Raw genomic sequence first — 22,819 nt, 5'->3', positions numbered from 1 at the left:
GAAGGTGTCATGTTGTATCTGGAACTAAGACATTAGTAGCAGATCATTTAAGTCCTGTGAACTGTGAGGTGAAGCCTCCATGGATTGGGCTTGTTTTTCCAGCAAATCCTACAGATGCTCGATCGGATTGAGATCTGAGGAATTTGGAGACCAAGTCAACACCTTGAACCCTTTGTCAGGTTCCTTAAACCAATCTTAAACAATTTTTATAGTGTGGCATAGTGCATTATCCTGCTGAAAGACACCGCTGCCATCAGGGAATACCGTTGCCATGAAGAGGAACATGTGGTCTACAAAAATTTTTACATAGGCGGTACATGTCAAAGTAACATGCATATGAATGCCAGGACCCAAGGTTTCCCAAATGAACAGTGCCCAGAGCATCACACTCTCTACGCCGTCTTGTCTTCTTTCCATAGTGCAACTTGCTGCCGTCTGTTCCCATGGTAAAAGATGAATGTACCAGACCATCCACATGATTAAAAAAAAAAGTGATTCATGAGACCAGGCCACCTTCTTCCATTACTTCATGGGGCAGTTCTACGCTCACATGCCCACTGCTGGTACTTTCAGTGGTGAACATTGGTCAGCAAGAGCACTCTGACCATTCTGCAGCTATGCAGCCCCAAACACAGCAAGCTGTGATGTATTGTGTGTTCTGACACCTTTCTCTCATTAAGCTCTTCTGCAATTTGTAGTTAAGTAGCTGTTCTGTGGGATCGAACCAGATGAACTAGCCTTCGCTCCCAATGTGGATTAATAAGCCTTTGACATCCATGACCGCATCACTGTTTCCCCTTCTTTGGACTATTTTTCATAGGTAATATCCACTGCATACTGAATAGAACTGCTTTTACCCAGTTATCTAGCCATCACAATTTAGTCCTTGCCAAAGTTGTTCAGATTCTTATTCTTGCCCATTTTTCCTGCTTCCAAAACAGCACCTTCAAGAACTGATTGTTCACTTGCTGCCTACTATCTATCTATCTATCTATCTATCTATCTATCTATCTATCTATCTATCTATCTATCTATCTATCTATCTATCTATCTATCTATCTAATATAATCCCACCTAGGTTCCATTGCAACAAGAGAATTGATGTTATTCACTTCACCTGTCATTTCTTTTAATGTTGTGGCCAATCAGTGTATATGCACACTGAAATGTGTTTTGACATGGTCTTTGTAGATTTTCCTGTGAGTTGCAGATTTCAAGATGCTTCAATATGATTGAGTTATATTATTCTTTTAACACTTGAGCCACTCAACTATAGCTTTAAGACTTATTTTTCACATTATTATTTATCTGAAAGTGTTGTTTTTTTTAATAATGCTTGAGATTTTAGCACAATTAAACACTCGTTACCTAATGCAGTAAATACAGGTTTTTACAAATTGTGCTATTGGCTGGTGAACTGATACTATCTCATCTGTATCTCTTTATCAAAACAAAAATGGTCTCTGAACAACTGCAGTCATTCCCAGCAACGCAGTGCCCTTGTCACTAACATCTTTTACTGAAGAGCTGATAATTATGTGAATCATGGGAAGCTGTTAGTAGGGCACCATTACCATTTGTAGCCCAGTACAGTAAAGGGAGCTAGGGCAGATGATTTGAATTAATTTGTTTACCTAGGCATCTCAGTTAAGTTCCCAGGACACAGGCTCGAACATAAGTGTATCATTAAGAAGAAAAAACAATTGGACTGACTGTTTCTTTCTCATTTTTTTTTTGCACATAGTGAAAAATTACCACATGTATAGGCACAATGGAACAGCACTGTTTTTGCATAACATAGCAGCTGTCATGCCTGCAAGAGTTTCAAACGATTCACTGAAATTTTAAGTGTGTGAAAGTGATGATGGCCTCACCACAAGTAACCAGCTGGCAGCTTGTTCCATTGCCTGCATGTACTGAGCAGCTGTAAGGCTGCAAGATCCCTGCTGCATGAGTATGATGCAACATTATGGCAGTGGTTTGCAGCTGTAGAGTTTCTGGTCATCCAAGAATTATAACGACATTCAGAATAAGCCAGCCAATCCTGGGTGCGTCACTTCTGAAACAATATGAGTACAGCATTAGGACTGTTTGAAATTAAGGCACACACTCATATCATTAATCTGTGAATGGAATTGAACAGAACAGGTGAAAGTAGGTGAAGGGTCCATAGAAGAACATTTGTAAAGGTTACCAAACAAAGATTCTGCGTGTTATTATCGGGATGGAAAGAGGTGTTCACCCTGCTCTAGTAGCTATGCATTTGATGTGATCTTCCCAAGATAGACAACAGTCGAAGCTAACACCAACAAAGATCACCTTAAAGGGTGTATGACCCATAGAAGATTAGGGCAGAAAAGTATGGTTTGGCATTCCCTGCATGGCTGATGGGGAGGACCTTTGTGTTTCTAGCATTGAATAAACACACCAAAATGGTGCCAATTCAGCTATTATAAAGAGGTCTTTGTTTATTAGGTTGGCAATGTCACAGAGGGCAGCCTCAACCAGAATATTTTTCCAAGGTGGGGGTCATTCACAAAAAACTAATTTTGTGGCCATTTGATCTGGTCATATATCAATACCAGGAAGAGGGTGATCCCTAGGATGCTATCTTGTAACATTCACAACTTCTGTCCAGATGGTGATGATCAGTAAGGAAACTGCTAAACCAGCTGTAGAAGCACCCTTTCATTTTGCTTGAGCTAAACTTAGCCAGTAGACCTCAGTGCTACACCAAGACAAAAGCACACAAAATGTACGGTGCAACAGCCATGTGGTCATTCCCACATCTACTGCATCTGCCCTACATTAACTGATTTAAGCAAATCAAATGTGAAACAACAGAGTTAGAATAGGTAGTTGTAATGGAGATGGGCATGGAGATGTGTTTTACAATGATCTTCATCACAGAATATATAATAAGAGCAGCAAGATAGGTCAGTGCTTGCTTAGATCCACTTATGAGCTGCATTTGTGAACTGGGGATGTGCACACCTTTGAAAATCTTCTGGGGGTGTGCTTCTTGTGAATGTATGTTTGCTTACATATATTTTTGGCAATCAAGCTTTTATAGAAGTAGTTAAGGATAGTAGTTGGCGATTTGTTTAGTATCTAACAGTAAATCATATGTAAAAATTTCACTGTATTCTGTAAACACCACAATGCTGATACCACTACTACTATATGTTGCCTCTCAGCCAGCACCTGGCGATATCAGACATAAATGAAACAGCTGCAGTAAGATATAGTGCAAGTTCTGCAGCACACATCTTTAGCACACTGGGACCAATCCCATCAGGTCCAATGGCTTTGCTGCAATCCACACCTCTGAGTAATTACAGGATCTTATGGTGGTGTTTTGGAGACAGGTGTCACTAAGACCATCAAAATCTAGAGGATCTAGGTGACTTCCATCAAACCTTTGCTGCAAGGAAATAATTTAACAGCTCAGCTTTAGTCCTTGTCAATGAGACTACTATGTCACCATCAACCAGAAAGAGTGACTAGAAGAATGGTCCGACTTGTTTAGCACATCTCCAATGACATAGCAGTAACTCATGGAATGGCTTGGATTTACTTCGATCTTGGAGGCAATAGAACAGTGGTAGTTTATACAGACTTGAGCACTTCAATAGAAGGCACAATAAGCCATATTTAGCGAAGTTGAAACCTTTTGATGACAACACCAAGGTGCAGAGTTTGCTTAAATCTTTATTGCCTTAAAAGGGCTGAATTGCAGAATGGAATCAAGCACCAATGATCAGTAGCAGGACCAAAGCTCACCAGCTGGCACTCCTTTATTTCCATTTCCAATACTTAATGGATACAAGGAGACCATTCAGTCCATCCAAGATACCTTCTGTATACAATGAAAAAATGTGATGATACACTATGTCACACTATAATATCAGGCAAAGACTGGTTGCTCCACTTCAACTGCTTAAATTTCTTATTTCCAGTGTGGTTTGCACTTCAGTGTCACCACTTGGCAAATTGGTATAGCCAGGATTCATGGACTAAGACTGGCTGATTGACACGGTAAACTCTAAACACTTTGCAATTTTCTAAGTAGTTCAATAAGATACTATATTTGGATTTACAGATAAAACATGGCATGCATTTAATAGTTTTTGACTATTTACTAATATTAATTAAAATATTTATTAAAACTAATACTGGACTGGATCCTTTAATTATGAAAACATAACATCATCGGTATAACTGAATCCTTATATGATACAAAAAACAAAAATGGTGTATCATAATAAATATTAACTAAATATTTACTCACAGATGTAACCAGCAAGCCACAAACTGGTCCAAAAATCCAGTATTCTGCAAGTCACTCAACTCATCTTTAGCACTTTTGCCTTTGCTCTTCTCCTCATCATTAACAAATAAAATTAACAGTGGTTTTTTGCATTGCAGGTAACTTGGAAGATTCAACAAGGTTAACTCCACCTGATCCAGAAGAAAAAGAAAAGATACAATTTTAATCAAAATATAGATTATCCAAGAAAAAAAATCTTTAAACACTGCTATTTTTCATTGGACAGAGAAATATCCATCATTCATCCAGACACAAAAAGGCACCTAACAGTTCATACAGCAGCTATGATAAGTTTCTGCACTTTATGTTCAATCACATACTTAAAAAAAAATTACCCAGTTTGGCTGTCAAATGCATCTAGTATTTTACACGTTAAAAGAAAATATCTTCCTTTTAACTTAATTTTTTTGCAAGACCACCAGATCCTTACACTGAAATACAAATATCACAAATTGGAATAGACTACCAAACAGTAAGAATTAAATGAAGTTTTGTGACAAGGAGTAAAATATCATATACTTAAGATGTAAATTAATGTATATAAGCTCACATATAAAATTAAAAAACAGCAGTTAAGATATTGTAGTGTTTGTGGTGAAATGTGTGATGAAGGTTTGCAGGAAATATACTGTATTATAACTGGAGAAAATATACTGTATTATGAAATGGAAAAACACTTTTTCTTGACACATGATATTTCCAAGCCTCTAAAACCATGCAGTAAGATCTTCACCCTGTATTTTCTACTATCCCAGGGGTTTGCCACCAAAGACTATGAGGAATACTTAGACAAAATTGTAATAGCGTGCCTTGGGGACTCATACTGCAAATTCTCACCTGGATATCTTTGCAATATGCGTTTTTATTTGGGAATATCTCAAGAGATGAAGTGTATTTTAAAACTAAAAAAACTTCACCAGATCTTCTGTAAAGAGTGAATGTCTGTCAAAACATCAGATAAATTTGCATTGCAATCATAACAAAAAGTGGACATCCCTAACTAGTACATTGTGATAATAGTGCTGACTGGTTCAATTTATTACTTTATTCCATAAAAACCTCTCACTTCCTTTAAAGGCAAGTAGCTGCAATATACTCATTTAAGAAAAACTCTGGCTTTAAATATATAATAATAAATGCCTACAATATTAATTGCTTGTACAGCCCATCAGAAAGATTAGTTTGAAACGTAACTGTACTCAGTAACTTGGTTGGTATGGAGTGTTGCTGTCTCATAGCATTTGGGCTCCAGGTTTGATTGTGGGTCTAGGGTGCTTTCTTTTGTTTGCATGTTTTATTTAAATTTCCTTTTAATTCTGCCATCTTTCAACTGTCCCAACCAGAATAAGAGAACTGATTGATGTTCTATTCTGCTTTGATTTCCTGTCTTTAAGCTTGCTCTCTGTCTGTGACTATGAATACTGTATATTACATCAATGATGTATATTTGAGCCTTCTAAAATTCTGTAATGTTAATGAAATAATAAGTACATCATAAAGTAGATTTTTTTCACTAGGATTGTACTAATCAATTATGACATACCATTTTCATGATAATTACACAAAGTTTGTGTTCACTTTTGGAAAGCTAAACCCAAAGCAGAGGCTAAGACTCTAAGCACATTAAGGAATATGATAGAAAATCATCTTAATCCATCACTCTATAAGACAAAGTTTAAAATATTCAACATAAAGGAGAAAATGCTTCTCTCTAGAGTAAATAATTGCCAGTTATTATGAGTGATTAAAAAAAACATCATCTACAGCACAACACAACCAGCACTCACTAAAAACAGTATCTTATAACAACTAGCATTGTATTATAGTCCAGGTTTCTAATCAGCACACTGAAGCCTACATGTGCTTGCAGGTCACTTACAAGGAATAATGTATCTTAATTTTAAAATGTATGCAACACTATAATTGCATTTATTTATGGCATCATACTGAAATAAGAAGACAACAGTTGCAATAATAATAGCAAAGTACTACTGTTTGTGCATAGTTTCACATTATATGTGTATATTTAATTATATATTTATCTTTATGTGAGTGTGCATTATTTATTTTTTCTGTACTATTTGTTTATTATTATTCTTACCTAACGCTTGTTTTTTCATTGCTTGGATATTTCTTTGAAATCTTGCAAAGCACTTTGAGCTACAGCCTTTGTATGAAAATGTGCTGTTGAAATAAATGTTGATGTTGTTATAAAAGAACAAACAGATTTAGATTACTTATATAACACTGCCCCCTGCTGATGTAGCGTGTTTTAAGAAGCTGGCTTAAGTACCTATTACTGAAATGCTGTTTGATTTTTAGGCTTTCATGGCAAAGATTACTTAATGAAATATTCTAGCATTTTAATATCACACCTTGCCCATTTTCATGTTTTCCTTTTTTGCACTCACTCTGAAATTCAGCAAGGATACATGAAAAAACAAAAATACTAGAATGTGTGCTGTTCTTGTGGTTTTTACTCAACTAAACTATGTCCCCTCTTTATGATTCTTTGAAGGTATTTTTTTCCCCCCAAAGTGCCATTTAAATGGTGGTATACTAAATAATAATAATAATTCATTACATTTATATAGCGCTTTTCTCAGTACTCAAAGCACTATCCACACAGGGAGGAACTGGGAAGCGAACCCACAATCTTCCACAGTCTCCTTACTGCAAAGCAGCAGCACTACCACTGCGCCACCTGTGAACACTTGGTGCAGAGATGAAGGAGAAGCTTCTCTTCAGAGCACATTCTTAATTTCTCCCCATCTAGTCATTACAATTATTCAACTTGTATTAAATATTAAATAAAACCTTTTACCAAGTTTTAAAAAGATTATTACTGATAAGTGTTAAATATTCACAAAAATTAGTAGAGTTTTATTAGGTTTATGACAAATGTAACTTCATGCTTACAAATCTATAATCATGATTACAAACCCAAGATTATGATAAAGAATACATACAGTAAGTGAAATACTTTTTTGTCCCTGGTGATTTTTAGATTCTGTTTGCTTAAACTAAAAAAATATTCAGCTGCTCCTATTACTCTTGCGGCTCATACCCTGCAGTCCTGAAATCAGTTTGCCGTTTCTTCTCTGTACTCTCTTTTTTGTAATATGGTGACCAAAACTGCAAACAGTACTCTAAATTAAGACTCACAAGTACATTATATAGTGTCACACGTGGAAACATAGTGAGTATTTCATTGGCTTTGGTGAAAGGAAACACAGTGGGAAGGGGATACAGATGTGGCACAGTCAGTAACCTGTTCCCTTGTTCTGTTGCTGGAGTTGAGAAGGCCCCATAAGACCAATAATGTCACATTCCCTGTCTCTTCTAGTTTCGAAGATATTTAAGATGCCCATTGAATAGAATTCACAACTCATTCTCAAACCTGCTTCTAAGTAGTATGGAGATCTTTGACCTGGCAGCATTACCAAGCATCAACCACTGAAATTCTGACGTAATTTCTTAACTTTGTCCTTTGGATATTTCTTGAATTAAACAGGGCATCCTCCAGGACCCCAACACTCTTCCTGTTTCTGTTTTGATTCACAATAGGTTAATCATATTCTTCCTTGACTTGTTCGCCACACATTGGGCTATATGATTTAACATCCTATTAGCCCTTCCTAAGTTTTTCTAACTGGATGCAGAAAGCGAAAAGCCAACTTCAAAAATCAAAATCTTTCTCATAAGGTGAATGTTCAAGTTTCATGTCTCCCATTGTGAATTCCTGCACATTAGTGAAACTATATCTGACCCATTAAAATTCCTATGGATGAATAGTGACAGCTCCATAACACAACAGGTTCTTGACAAATTATGCTTTATCTTTTTCATAGTAACTTCTTCTTCTTTCGGCTGCTCCCGTTAGGGGTTGCCACAGTGGGTCATCTTCTTCCATATCTTTCTGTCCTCTGCATCTTGTTCTGTTACACCCATCACCTGCATGTCCTCTCTTACCACATCCATAAACCTTCTCTTGGGCCTTCCTCTTTTTCTCTTGCCTGGCAGCTCTATCCTTAGCATCCTTCTCCCAATATACTCAGCATCTCTCCTCTGCACATGTCTAAACCAATTAAATCTTGCCTCTCTGACTTTGTCTCCCAACCATCCAACTTGAGCTGACCCTCTAATGTACTCATTTCTAATCCTGTCCATCCTCGTCAGCCCCAGTGCAAATCTTAGCATCTTTAACTCTGCCACCTCCAGCTCTGTCTTCTGCTTTCTGGTTAGTGCCACCGTCTCCAACCCATATAACATAGCCGGTCTCACTACCATCCTGTAGACCTTCCCTTTCACTCTTGCTGATATCCATCTGTCACAAATCACTCCTGACACTCTTCTCCACCCATTCCACCATGCCTGCACTTTTTTTCACCTCTCTTCCACAATCCCCATAACTCTGTACTGTTGATCCCAAGTATTTAAACTCATCCACCTTCGCCAACTCTACTCCCTGCATCCTCACCATTCCACTGACCTCCCTCTCATTTAGACACATGTATTCTGTGTCGTTACCACTGACCTTCATTCCTTTCTTCTCTAGAGCATATCTCCACTCTCCTGGGTCTCCTCAACCTTCTCACTACTATCACCACAGATCACAATGTCATCAGCAAACATCATAGTCCACAGGGACTCCTGTCTAATCTCGTCTGTCAACCTGTCCATCACCATTGCAAATAAGAAAGCAATGCAACTCCTTCTGGCCTTCTCTAAACTTCTCCATCAACATCCTCAAAGCAAACATTGCATCTGTGGTGTTCTTTCTTGGCATGAAACCATACTGCTGCTCACTAACCATCACCTCACTCTTAACCTAGCTTCCACTACTCTTTCCCAGAACTTCATGCTGTGGCTCATCAATTTTATACCCCTGTAGTTACTACAGTCCTGCACATCCCCCTTATTCTTAAATATTGGCACCAGTACACTTCTTCTCCACTCCTCAGGCATCATCTCACTTTCCAAGATTCCATTAAACAATCTGGTTAAAAACATCGCCATGCTTCCACAAGTATGCCATCTGGACCAACGGCTTTTCCATTCTTCATCCTCTCCATAGCTGCCCTTACTTCGTCCTTGGTAATCCATTGCGCTTCCTGATTCACTATGTCCACATCATCCAACCTCTTCTCTCTCTCATTCTCTTCATTCATAAGCCTTTCAAAGTACTCTTTCCATCTGCTCAACACACTCTCCTCGCTTATGAGTACATTTTCCATCTTTATCCTTTATTACCCTAACCAGCTGCACATCTTTCCCAGCTCGTTCCCTCTGTCTAGCCAATCAGTACAAGTCCTTTTCTCCCTCTTTAGTGTCCAACCTCATACAACTCATCATACACTTTTTCTTTAGCCTTTGCCACCTCTCTCTTCACCTTGCGCCTTATCTCCTTGTACTCTTGTCTACTTTCTGCATCTCTCTGACTATCCCACTTCTTCTTTGCCATCCACTTCCTCTGTATACTCTTCTGTATTTCCTCATTCCACCACCAGGTTTCCTTTTCCTCCTTCCTCTGTCCAGATGTCACGCCAAGCACCCTTCTTGCCGTCACCCTTACTACATCTTCTGTAGTTTCCCAACTGTCTGGTAACTCTTGCTCTCTTGCTCCCTCTTCTTAAAATATGTATTCACCACAGCCATGTCCATCCTTTTGGCAAAATCCACTATCCTCTGACCTTCTTCATTCCTCTCCTTGACACCATACCTGCCCATCACCTCTTTGTCTCCACTGTTCCCATCACCAACATGCCCATTGAAATCCGCTCCAATCACCACTTTCTGTCCCTTGGGTACACTGTTCAACACTTCATCCAACTCACTCCAAAAATCTTCTTTCTCATCCATTGCACACTCAACTTGCAGTGCATATGCACTAACAACATTCATCATCACACCTCCAATTTCCAGATTCATAATCATTACTCTTCTCTTTTCACCTCCAAAATACTCTTGACATACTGTTCCTTCAGAATAACCCCTACTCCATTTCTCATCCTACCCACACCATGATAGAACAATTTGAATCCACCTCTGATCTACCTGGCCTTACTCCCCTTCCATTTAGTCTCTTGCACGCACAATATATCAACCTTTTTTCTCTCCATCATATCTGCTAACTCTCTCCCCTTACCAGTTATACTGCCCACATTCAAAGTTCCTACCCTCAGTTCCACTCTCTTTACCTTCCTCCTCTCCTCCTGCCTCCGGACACGTCTCCCCCTTCTTCTTCTCCTTCTGCGGCCAACAGTAGCCCAATTTCCACCAGCACCCTGTTAGCTAACAGTACTGGTGGCGGTCGTTGTTAACCCGGGGCTCGACCAATCCGGTATGGAAATTTGTATTGTTGTCCGCATATTGATTTGGCAAAGTTTTACACCATAACTGCATCCCTGAATTTACCTATGGTACACAATAAGCTTATATCAACTGACTTACAGTTGCTTGAATAAGCCCAATAACATGTTTTTAAATAAATGGATAACATTTATTAGCTTCCACTTCAGAGATTTTCCCAGTGTGTAGTGATTTTTGAAAAAAATAAAAATAAAAAATAAACAAAAACAAAAAACAATGCATCAAGGGTTCATAATTGTAAAATATTTCCTGTACAAACAGCTGAATATATTTGACAAAGGTTTTACAATACTTGATGGTCCTCCAGTACCGGAGACGCATGTTGACTGCAAGGATAAAAACAGCTGGATAATGGAAGAAACAATTAAGCTCCATTAAGGGTCTCACATTTATTTGATCAATCTGTTAGACACAAACTGACAACACCATAAAAGTGCTGTCAACACTTGTGACTGTCTAGTGCAGGGTCTACTTCAGTAATCCCAGTATCTACAGGTTTGCCATGTTAAGTATCTCCTTCATGCCCCACATGAGTGCTGAAGTCTTCAAGTAGGACTACTGTATCTGTAGATGGCACCCAAGCACCAACTTCAATGTCTTTAAAAAGGTGGAAAACTGTGGACTGTTGTTTGAGCTGCAGTGTGGAAGATTTTACATGTATGCACCAATGTTATACAAAGGCAATGTTTAATACCTCAAGAACCTAAGTTTGGCATGCGTGGGCCAGTCACACTCATGCCTGTTACCCTATTGGTATTGTAACAGACCATGAGCTTTTACCATGTTGTCCATAAGTCAATATGCTGGGTGCATACAGCTTTTTCTGGCTCAGGCTGACCGAGCTATGTGGGCAACTGGCCCACCAGGACACCAAGCACTAACTAGTAAATACTACTTCAAACCCCAAGAGTGAGTCCTGGGAATCCTGTTACTGGAACATTTATAAAGGAAAATGTATGTATTGTGCTTGGTCTAGTCATTAACATTAGACCACTTTGTTGACTTTAACCATATTTGGAGCAAATACCTCCAGACAACATAATTCTGTAGATTCACTGAGGCACCCCACAATTCAAGATCAAAGTCCTAAGAGGAGAACATGAAATTTGTTTAATTTTTGTATACTTTTTCTGAGTCAATGAACAGATATGAATGAAATTTCAGAATGCTCTCTCTCTTAAAATACTGAGCAAACCTTAATTTACTAAATATATACAAAATCTTAACATTTAATGTTCTATCTTAATAGAGCTTCATGAAAGCACTCAATAATAAGAAGTGTTATTAACATCTTCCTCTGACTACTTCCATTACAGATAGCAAGCAATTCAATTATGTTTTAGCAGTGAGCAGGTACCCTGTCCTCCAATTTTTTGACAGTAAAAGCTGTGTGATTTTTGTGGATTGATTTTAAATGCCTATGTGCAATGTTCCCTATGAAAAGGACAAATGACAGCCTACCACTCTTTGCACACCCTACCAAGCAGACCTTTGTTTTTGACACTATCATTAGTAAAGGTGAACAGTTGGTGAGAAGTACAGAAAACTACAAAGTGATCACGTTGAAATGTATAATTTGGGATGTTATATTAAAAACTTTTTTAAAATATATAAAAAAAATATTTATATATTTTTAAATATATAGCTATGATTTGTTCCATATTTAAAAAGATATTTTTATATGACAATATTTTTCTCTATATTGAAACTAACAGCTACATTACTAAACAGATCAACAAGTCTAAATTGCTGTCTAATCAATAAAATCAATATATCTGAATCTATAAAAAAGCATTATAGGGGGCTTACAAAGGTTTAAAAAATTCTAGCATGGAAGATTGTACAATGGCACTGTTTTTAGAAGTAATGATGCATTATACTGCATAAATAAATTTGTTTTTTAGTTATTACTTTCATATATATTAAAATTCTGTTGCTAAAAGGGAAATCTTGTTAAATATGATTTTTTTCTTGTATAAGAACTCTTCTACTTCCATTCAATGCACTGTAAATAATAATACTATAATAATAATACTATATCACATTTGCTAAAACATTGTACTCAAATAACATTTATTGGCATACAGTATGTACAGAGAAAGAACCAAGAACAGCTAACAGGTATTTTAATAATATTTCAATATCTTTCACAAGACATGAAGCATTAATATCATGTAAACAACAGACATTTCAGTAGTGATTGTTTACTTATGGGAGAGTTCACAGCATGTGCCGGATGACTATCTAAGCCAACAGTACAAAAATCTTTTAGAAGTCATAAAATACTTTTTTTCTTCTTTTTATTAAATGTTTACGAATAACTATATGGTAATTCAAACATTTTCTGAACTTGTTTACTATAAACTATCATGTACTTTTTCCTGGCTGACCACTATGTCAATGTGCTGTCCCAGAGCAAAACAGGTAATTGCTAACAGGTGTTCTTTTACTATCTTCTTCAATGTAATCTGATACAGAGAGAAAAAAGCTAATGTTTTTCAACAGCTGTACGACTAAATTCATTTCCTGTTGCACCATTTGGAACCAAACATTAATTTCCCTTTTTATGATGGTTGGCAATTGGTGTTTACATCTGATTAAATAATAAAATTATTTAAGCACTAAACAGCCAGCAGGTAAATGTATTTTCATCCCCATTAACAATAAGCACTGACAAAACATTACAAAGAACAATGATAAACACCCCATGCTCTGCATTAACAGAAACCCTGTTATAAAAAAGAAACTATCTAAAAAAAGGATTCTTTGTTTTCACAGTTATTTTTTCTCGATGTAAAGAAGAAAATGCTGAATAGGTGAATATTGAAACAAACAGACCATTCAGGAAATAATCTATATGCAGTATTTGCAAAATCTGAAAACATTTATTTAGAAAAATTATTAGGAAGTGATGGAAAGCTTTCAATCTTAATTTAATTGAGAATCAGTAATAAAATACAGAGCAAATAAAAAATATTATTTAAAAGGCTCAAACATCACTGAAAGTATAAAACATTTAAAGTAAAGTCCATAAAAACAACATAAAAGTGCCTGGAAGGAACCATGTTCAGCATTATCCCAAAATGAAAGCCATTATAAATTACTGTAATTAACCGAATGTTACCTAGTATTTACTGAGCTGAGTTATAGCATCATTTGTATATTTGTAGATGGGTTTAGGAATTAAATCAATTGTAAATAATTGGGCTGGAATAAACAAAACAATAGTACACCAAAATATTTGTATAGGTCAATTGTAAATTTATTTTCATGAAGATAACAAAATGTTAGATAACCTTTGAATTTGTAAGCACAGTTGGAAAGGGCCATTGTTTTTAAGCTCATGTCATTCCACCCATCACAAAACATTTTCAAACTTGCTTAATTCAATTCGGGTTTGCAGCAGGGTCAGAGATTACCCTAGCAATTAAGAGGAGAAAGGGATTCACATGCATCAATGTAGGCATTGAGGGTACTGCTTTGTAGGATCAAATTTGCCTTAGTTTCATCACAAAGCCCATAAAACATTTCCATAACCCTTAAAAATGTTACAAAAAAAAAAACAAACTACAAAATACACATTTCTTGATTGACCATGGCATGTCATAGATAACATAAAATCACAGTTAAGGTAAAAATAACAAAATTGTAGCACAAAATAGGATTTTATATAATTTGCATGGAAAAAAGTGGAAATTGTGGTGCAGCATACTTATCACTAATTGCCTATTGTCAGTGCACTTGACTCACAGCACTAGTAACACTAGTCTTTATTTGTAGTCATTATGTAATTAGTAATTTGTAAAGTTGGCATTTGCATCTATCTGTAAACTTCTCACAGCATTTTATGCCTGCAGTCAGTGAAGGCTGTAATACATAAATAAACTAATTGAATCAAATTGAATTCAATTAGGGTGGACTGCCACTGTCTAATTCTGTTTTCTCCAACACAATGAAACCATGTGTTATCTTGAACTGAATGGCCAAATTACTCATAGTATTTAAAGAAAAAGAAACAGAGACCCACTACAAACTGTTATTTACAAGAATATTTTTGTTTATTGCATTATTTTCAGTTTTTAATAACACAATTTATATTTTACAATTTGTTAAACCTGTTTGCTATCACTTCTTTCTTGCCTGGTCATCTGGATCTGTACTCACATATGGGGGCAATCTGCCTAACAAATGTAATAAGGCAAGAATTTGCTTTCAATACTTGTAGCACAGACTTAAAGTAAGAAATAGCTACTTCTAGAAGGTTACACTAAGCATGTGACTAAGCCTAAAGGAGCAGGTTTGCAGTGCATGCCTGATTCCTAATAGTAATAACGGCCAACTCAGCATGGAGTGGTTTTCAGATGACTGCTCAGGATTTCTCTCTCTTGAACCCAGAATCTAAAATGTACAGATTTAGATCATATGTCATTAATGTGTCATTCACTAACTTTTGTCCAAAGCTACAGTAGTACCAAACACATATATGAGCAAAATTCCATCCAAAATCCACGACTGTCACAGAAATCCAATAACAATTTATTATTTAGATTTCAATTAGACAAACTGTCGCTTCCTATCACATTCCTCCAGGTGTGTCTGAATTGGCCCACATGACCAAAGACATCTCCAAGAAAAGCCTGTGAGAAGCACACCAACAGTAAAATCTTTTCTGATATATCTTCAAAGCTACAAGGAGGTAACTACCCTTATCTACTGGCACAAACTCTAAATGGACAGCACCCCTTCTAGGAGAATGTCAGTATTCCAATAATAATAATAATAATAATTCATTACATTTATATAGCGCTTTTCTCAGTACTCAAAGCGCTATCCACACAGGGAGGAACCGGGAAGCGAACCCACAATCTTCCACAGTCTCCTTACTGCAAAGCAGCAGCACTACCACTGCGCCACTACCTACCGAGGACCCCTCTTGCGAAGAATGTTCTCTCTAACTTTATTTACTGATGAGTGGATGTGAATAACATATGAGCTGATAATGAATGCATAGTGGCATTTGAGGAATCCCTTGTGGAGTACCAAATCTTGCGAATCACTAAGACACAAATGAAAAACTGGGGTTGGGTAGGGATTTGGGGAATTCCTATGGAGTGTCAGGATTTGTGGCATTTATAAACTTGGTGGCACCCAGAAAAAAGGTGCACAGTCGTGCACCTGTGCAGCTTATGGAGAACATAACTCATGAGGCCCACCAAAAGAAAGCAAGAAATTAACCTTCCAGGTAATGTTATGTATACAAGTCTGACAATTTTTAGCCAGCAGTTTTTAAAATCCTGTGGAAGCTCAGGCACCTTCCCAATGACTGAAGTAACACTCTACATTTTAAGTTTCCATTGCCAAGATTAAGACCAGCTGGTGCTGTCCTGCAGATGATGGGCATTGCACTTGACTCCACCCCTTTCTTGCAGGTGATAATTTATATACAAATTCTTCAGGATAAGCTAAACCAGGCTACACAACCACTAGGATATTATTGGTAAAGAACATATGAGGTTTGGATTATCAGCTTAAAAAAGAAATATACACAACCTTTTTGAACTAGTCAATACATGTAAAATGCATAAAAAAGTACAGACTAAATAAATTATGAATTTGTAAATTGTAAAAAGTGCTGCTCAATTTCATTTCTTTCATAACATATTTCCATCCATCCATCCATTATCCAACCCGCTGAATCTGAAAACAGGGTCACGGGGGTCTGCTGGAGCCAATCCCAGCCAACACAGGGCACAAGGCAGGAACCAATCCCGGGCAGGGTGTCAACCCACCGCAGGACACACACAAACACACCCACACACCAAGCACACACTAGGGCCAATTTAGAATCGCCAATCCACCTAACCTGCATGTCTTTGGACTTGGGAGGAAACCGGAGCGCCCGGAGGAAACCCACGCTGACACGGGGAGAACATGCAAACTCCACGCAGGGAGGACCCGGGAAGCGAACCAAGGTCCCCAGGTCTCCAAACTGCAAGGCAGCAGCGCTACCCACTGCGCCACCATGCCGTTCATAACATATTTCCATACACTGAAATCAAGTATACATAAACAGAAGACAAGTAAATCTCCACATGTTTTAAGTAATAAATACATCTGTTAGACCTGTTTTTTTACTAATGGTAGAATACTTAATAATGTTTTATTTGGAGGTAGACTTACAAGCTTGTTGAATGTAGCCTGGCGAATTGCTGAAATAATGGCCTGTGGATTAGTTTCTTTAAGGTAAAAGACTTCAGGGCTGAAATCAGGACCTCTGGAAAAAAGCATGACAGGAAGCAATCCAGTATGCTTCAAGGACCTAAAACATAGGGCAGATTATATACAGAAATCACATACAAATCATTAAAAAGGTATCATAAAAAGATGTGCAATGTTTAAAAATAAATAATTACAAATTAAAATAGTAAATTAAATATGTCAGCCTTTGTGATAAATTTAGGATTAAAGTGTTTTCTGTATGCAATGTTTAATAAAATGTAATTATCTTGATTATAGAGGGTATGAGAAAAAAGTCAAACAAAACATTCACTTTAAACAACGGAACATTAAAATATACCAAAAGAAATAAACACAAAAATATCAACTTTAAGTAACTCTTAATAATAAATATTTACTAAAGATCATTTAAATTTAAAATAATTAGGATAATGCCAATTGTTATGTATAATCATGTATGAATATTCCACAAAAAAAAAATCACAAAAGTTAGTTTGTTTTTTATACTGCTCTTCATTAGTGCAAATCTTTTTGACAATACAAAAAAGCGAAACTAGGATAAATAAATATATTCTTTGAAGAAGCTTGTCTATCATTCTGTGTGTTGAGGAAGCTTCATAAGCTTTCCATGTGATGAAGAGGTCACAGCAATCCTCCATACAATGATTAATCCCATAGACATTCCATACACTGATGAGGCCCCACCGGCTTTCCGTGTTCTGATGAAGCCCCACCGGCCTTCCGTGTTCTGATGAAGCCCCACCGGCCTTCCGTGTTCTGATGAAGCCCCACCGGCCTTCCGTGTTCTGATGAAGCCCCACCGGCCTTCCGTGTTCTGATGAAGCCCCACCGGCCTTCCATGCTCTGATGAAGCCCCACTGGTCTTCTCAATAATGAAGCCCCACCGGCCTGCCATGTGCTGATGAAACCCCATTAGCCTTCCATGTGCTGATATAGCCCCACTGGCATATTACTTTATGGTAAAGCTTTGCTGGTGATGTCTTTGAGAATGAAGAATCGCCAAAAACCTCTGTAGTGATAATGCTTCATCATTTAGTCCATCCCTGTACAGATGAAGCCCCACCAGTATTAAGGTGAAGAAAATACCCCATTGGCTTTTCCATTGTTAATGAAGCCCCACTGGCCCTAGTTTTGCTGATGAAGCCCCACTGGTCTTCTGTATGTTGATGAAGCTATATCACTCTTTATTGTTTTGAAGCACCATATTGTGTTGACAAAGGCTCTTTTGGTTCTTAGTACTGAACCAATTTTCTTGACTAAACTTGCACTTACAAAATTGCTAGTTTTATTAATGTTACGTAAGTATATATGCTGTTGATGATCCACTTTTTATATTTTGATCATTATAGCAAAGAGAACATACAAACATATGACCATACAGTATAAACAGTATAATAAAGAAAAAAAACAAGGAGATAATTTTTTTAATTAAATCAGGGTGACCAACATATAGTTTAATTAGGTGAAATTAATTTCTGAATACAAGTACAAATTTATCAGGTTACTCTTTAATGAGCTACTGATGCATATTCAAATAGAACATAGGAATTCTAGACACCACTCACAGGTAAAATGATTTTACAGATGCATTTTTAAAATCATGGTGTTGGAAATAATGGTCACATAAGCCAGGTCAACTTATATTCATTGGGGAAGACAGGGTTCCTCAGAGCTGGCCATAGTGAGCATGGGGGTCACATACAAACTCTACACATTGGCTAATAGTTTGATGATTCACTGATGACTAAGGCGCCGCCGCGAGTGGCAGCCTTTCCAGCAGCTCCGTGTATCACTTTATCTTTTTACCTTTTTTCTGTATTTTTCTCTATTTCACTGTCAACTCCTACCACTTTCTTTTATGTGGACTAGTTCCCTGGACACTATTACACTTTTTTACTACTCTTTACTACTGGATTTTTACACGCCGAGACTCGTCTATTCAAGTAGTCAACTTCAAGCGCTGAGAACAAATGCCTGAGCCGGTGTGGTCCCCTATTTACCTGATGAGGTAAGAAGGTCGTATCGTGGCAGCAGAGCCGGCACTAAGATAAAAGCCAAGCGTCTAGAGAGAAAGTGGCGATACAAACCTTCGGTGCCTTCTGTGATCCTGGGAAATGTGAACTCGCTACCAAATAAGATAGACGAACTGGCTGCGCTGGTGAAAAATGTCAGGACCTACAGAGAATGCAGTTTGTTGTGTTTAACTGAAACGTGGCTAACAACGAACATCCCAGATGCTAACGTGGAGCTACCCGGGTATAGCACAGTTATAGAGTGGACAGAGACGCAAGTACCTGCGGGAAACACAAAGGAGGTGGACTCGCACTCTATGTCAATACAAGACGGTGCAACTCTGGACATGTAAACGTTAAAATCTCCTCTTACTGTAGGGACATCAAACTGTTAGCCGTAAGTTTGCATCCCTATTACTTGCCCAGAGAGTTTGGAAACGTCATTGTTGTTACTGTTTACATCCCTCCTCGGGCGGATGTGGAGATAGCGAGTGACATCATCCACTCCGCTGTTGCTAAACTGCAAATGCAGCACCCTGAGGCACTTGTGCTAATTGCTGGAGACTTTAACCATGTGACGCTGGAAAAAACATTACCTGCCTTCTCCCAGTATGTGGATTGTAACACCCGGGGAAATAGGACTATTGACCTACTGCAAATGTTAAAGATGCATACAGTGTTACCCCGCTGCCTGCGCTTGGGAAAGCAGATCATAGCCTGGTTCTGCTTCAGCCTCACTACAAACCAAGAGTGAGGGTCCTACCTACAACCACATGCTCATTCAGGAAGTGGTCCCCTGAGGCAGAGCAGGCTCTGAGAGAATGCTTTGGAACTACGGACTGGGATATCCTGCAGGGGTCACATAGTGAGAACATTGAGGAAGTTGTTGACTGCACTACTGACTACATCAACTTCTGTATGGACATTGTAGTTCCAGTAAGAACAGTACGCTGCTATGCTAACAACAAGCCACGGATTACAAGTGACATCAAGGGCCTTTTGAACCAGAAGAAAAGGGCTTTTAAAGGCGGTGATCAGCATGAGCTCAAGCGCGTGCAGAAGGAACTCCGAGTCCAGCTCAGGGCAGCGAAGGAGCAGTACAGGAGAAAGCTGGAGCAGAAGTTGCAGAACAACAGCATGAAGGAAGTGTGGGATGGGATGAAGATCATCACTGGCTGCAGCTCGAAGCGGGGTGCCACCATCGAGAGAGATGTGGAGAGAGCAATCCAGATGAACAACTTTTTTAACAGGTTTGACCACCCTAACCCACTCTCACCTCAGAGTACTGCACCCTCCAACCATCCTTCTGCTGATACCAGCATAGGAGAGAGGTTCCCCCAACCCACAATTACAGCAGCGCAGGTGAGCAGAGAGCTGAGGAGACTTTGTGCCAGCAAAGCAGTGGGTCCAGATGGAGTATCGCCACGACTGCTGAAGGCCTGTGCGTTGGAGCTGGGGAGTCCTCTACAGCGCATCTTCAACCTGAGCCTGGAACAGGGGAGAGTCCCGAGGCTTTGGAAAACATCTTGCATCACCCCCGTCCCAAAGATATCACGTCCTAGTGAGCTGAACGACTTCCAGCCTGTCGCTCTGACGTCACATGTGATGAAGACCATGGAGTGGCTGCTGCTTCACCACCTAAGGCCACAGGTCCGCCACGCCCTCGACTCTCTGCAGTTCGCATACCAGGAGAAGGTGGGAGCGGAGGATGCCATCATCTACATGCTACACCAATCCCTCTCCCACTTGGACAGAGGCAGTGGTGCTGTAAGAATTATGTTTCTAGACTTCTCTAGCGTCTTCAGCACCATCCAACCTATGCTCCTTAGGGACAAGCTGACAGAGATGGGAGTAGATTCATACCTGGTGGCATGGATCGTGGACTATCTTACAGACAGACCTTAGTATGTGCGTCTCGGGAACTGCAGGTCTGACATTGTGGTCAGCAACACATGAGCGGCGCAGGGGACTGTACTTTCTCCAGTCCTGTTCAGCCTATATACATCGGACTTCCAATACAACTTGGAGTCCTGCCACGTGCAAAAGTTCGCTGACGACACTGCTATTGTGGGCTGCATCAGGAATGGGCAGGAAGAGGAGTATAGGAACTTAATCAAGGACTTTGTTAAATGGTGGGACTCAAACCACTTACAACTGAACACCAGCAAAACCAAGGAGCTGGTGGTGGATTTTAGGAGGACCAGGCCCCTCATGGACCCCGTGATCATAAGAGGTGACTGTGTGCAGAGGGTGCAAACCTATAAATACCTGGGAGTGCAGCTGGATGATAAATTGGACTGGACTGCCAATACTGATGCTCTGTGTAAGAAAGGACAGAGCCGACTATACTTTCTTAGAAGGCTCGCGTCCTTCAACATCTGCAATAAGATGCTGCAGATGTTCTATCAGATGGTTGTGATGAGCGCCCTCCTTCTACGCAGTGGTGTGCTGGGGGAGCAGCATAAAGAAGAGGGATGCCTCACGCCTGGGACAAACTGGTGAGGAAGGCAGGCTCTATTGTAGGCATGGAGCTGGACAGTTTGACTCTGTGGCAGAGCGACGGGCACTGAGCAGGCTCCTGTCAATAATGGAGAATCCACTGCATCCACTAAACAGTATCATCTCCAGACAGAGGAGCAGCTTCAGCGACAGACTGCTGTCAATGTCCTGCTCCACTGACAGACTGAGGAGATCATTCCTCCCCCACACTATACAACTCTTCAATTCCACCCGGGGGGGGTAAACGTTAAAATTATACAAAGTTATTGTCTGTCTATATACCTGTATTGTTATCACTCTTTAATTTAATATTGTTCTTTATCAGTATGCTGCTGCTGGAGTATGTCAATTTCCCCTTGGGATTAATAAAGTATCTATCTATCTATCTATCTATCTATCTATCTATCTATTTATCTATCTAATAGTTTAATTCACCTATCAATCTTTGTGTGTACTGTGGATTGTCACACACAGTCAGCCCCTTAGTTGTGATTTTCTCCTAATTTAGGTCTTTAAGTAAACTTGGGCTCCATCCTTCAGGCAAAGAAAATAGATAAAGAACTATATCAAATAAACTGTTACATATGTAATGAAACTCCGGTGTTAAAGCTCACATTATATCATTAATGCTACTCTGTGATCGGCTTTCCAATGTTCAAAGTGATTTGAGTCATTAGGTTCAGATCAGTGAAAAGAAGCAGAGCATCTTCAAGAATTTCTAAATTTATTTCATTGAGTAACACTGAGTTTCCTTCCAATCCTACCACCAATTCCAAAAAATACCCATCATAAAGTTCAAAACTATTATGTGGCCAAGTAAGAAAGTGGAATAAAAAATGCTCTACATTATAAATAAAAAGAAAAAAAAGTATGAATATTTTCTTCATAAGACCTTTAAGAAATTAACTTAAAATGATATAAGCAAAACGATAGCAAATGCAAGAAAAATGTGAGTACTTTATTTGCCCTATTTTTACAAAATGAGTTAATGAAGTTTATTAATACAACCAAATCCTAACAAAAATCAATGCAGATGAAAATTAAGCATCTGGATATTACAGGGGCAAAGCAGCATTTTAAATGCACACTGTATCAAAATATAATTTTACTAATTGGAAGCTTAAAACAACCAAAATACAAACATCATAGACTTTAACACTTTAATATAAAGTATCTTTGAAAGTAAAATACTTTAAAAAGGTATATTATTTTATGTATTTTACACAATATATCATCACAAGCATGCACTGATGAGTTAAAACATTTTGATTACCTGCCTATATGCCTAATGTGGCAATGCTCATTAGTGTGCCGACAAAACATCTCCGACCCGCCCAGGCACGGACTC

At 38.5% G+C, this 22,819-nt stretch overlaps 1 protein-coding gene across 5 annotated transcripts in view; it reads right to left on the bottom strand.

Annotated features, from left to right (window-relative positions):
• Window positions 1–22,819, bottom strand: part of txndc16 (thioredoxin domain containing 16) — a 131,798-nt gene that overhangs the window by 8,248 nt on the left and 100,731 nt on the right. For all 5 annotated transcript variants that reach the window (XM_051919952.1, XM_051919953.1, XM_051919954.1 and 2 more), the window contains 2 exons: window positions 16,883–17,021; window positions 4,292–4,461 (listed from right to left, as the gene is read on the bottom strand). In XM_051919952.1, the coding sequence (XP_051775912.1) occupies window positions 4,292–4,461; window positions 16,883–17,021 (309 nt within the window). The remainder of the gene's footprint in view (window positions 1–4,291; window positions 4,462–16,882; window positions 17,022–22,819) is intronic.

Source organism: Erpetoichthys calabaricus, chromosome 16 (genome assembly GCF_900747795.2).
Source record: "Erpetoichthys calabaricus chromosome 16, fErpCal1.3, whole genome shotgun sequence".
Classification (NCBI taxonomy): Eukaryota; Metazoa; Chordata; class Cladistia; order Polypteriformes; family Polypteridae; genus Erpetoichthys; species Erpetoichthys calabaricus.
The sequence above is the reverse complement of the archived record's forward strand: the minus strand, read 5'-3'. Positions and strand labels throughout refer to the sequence as shown.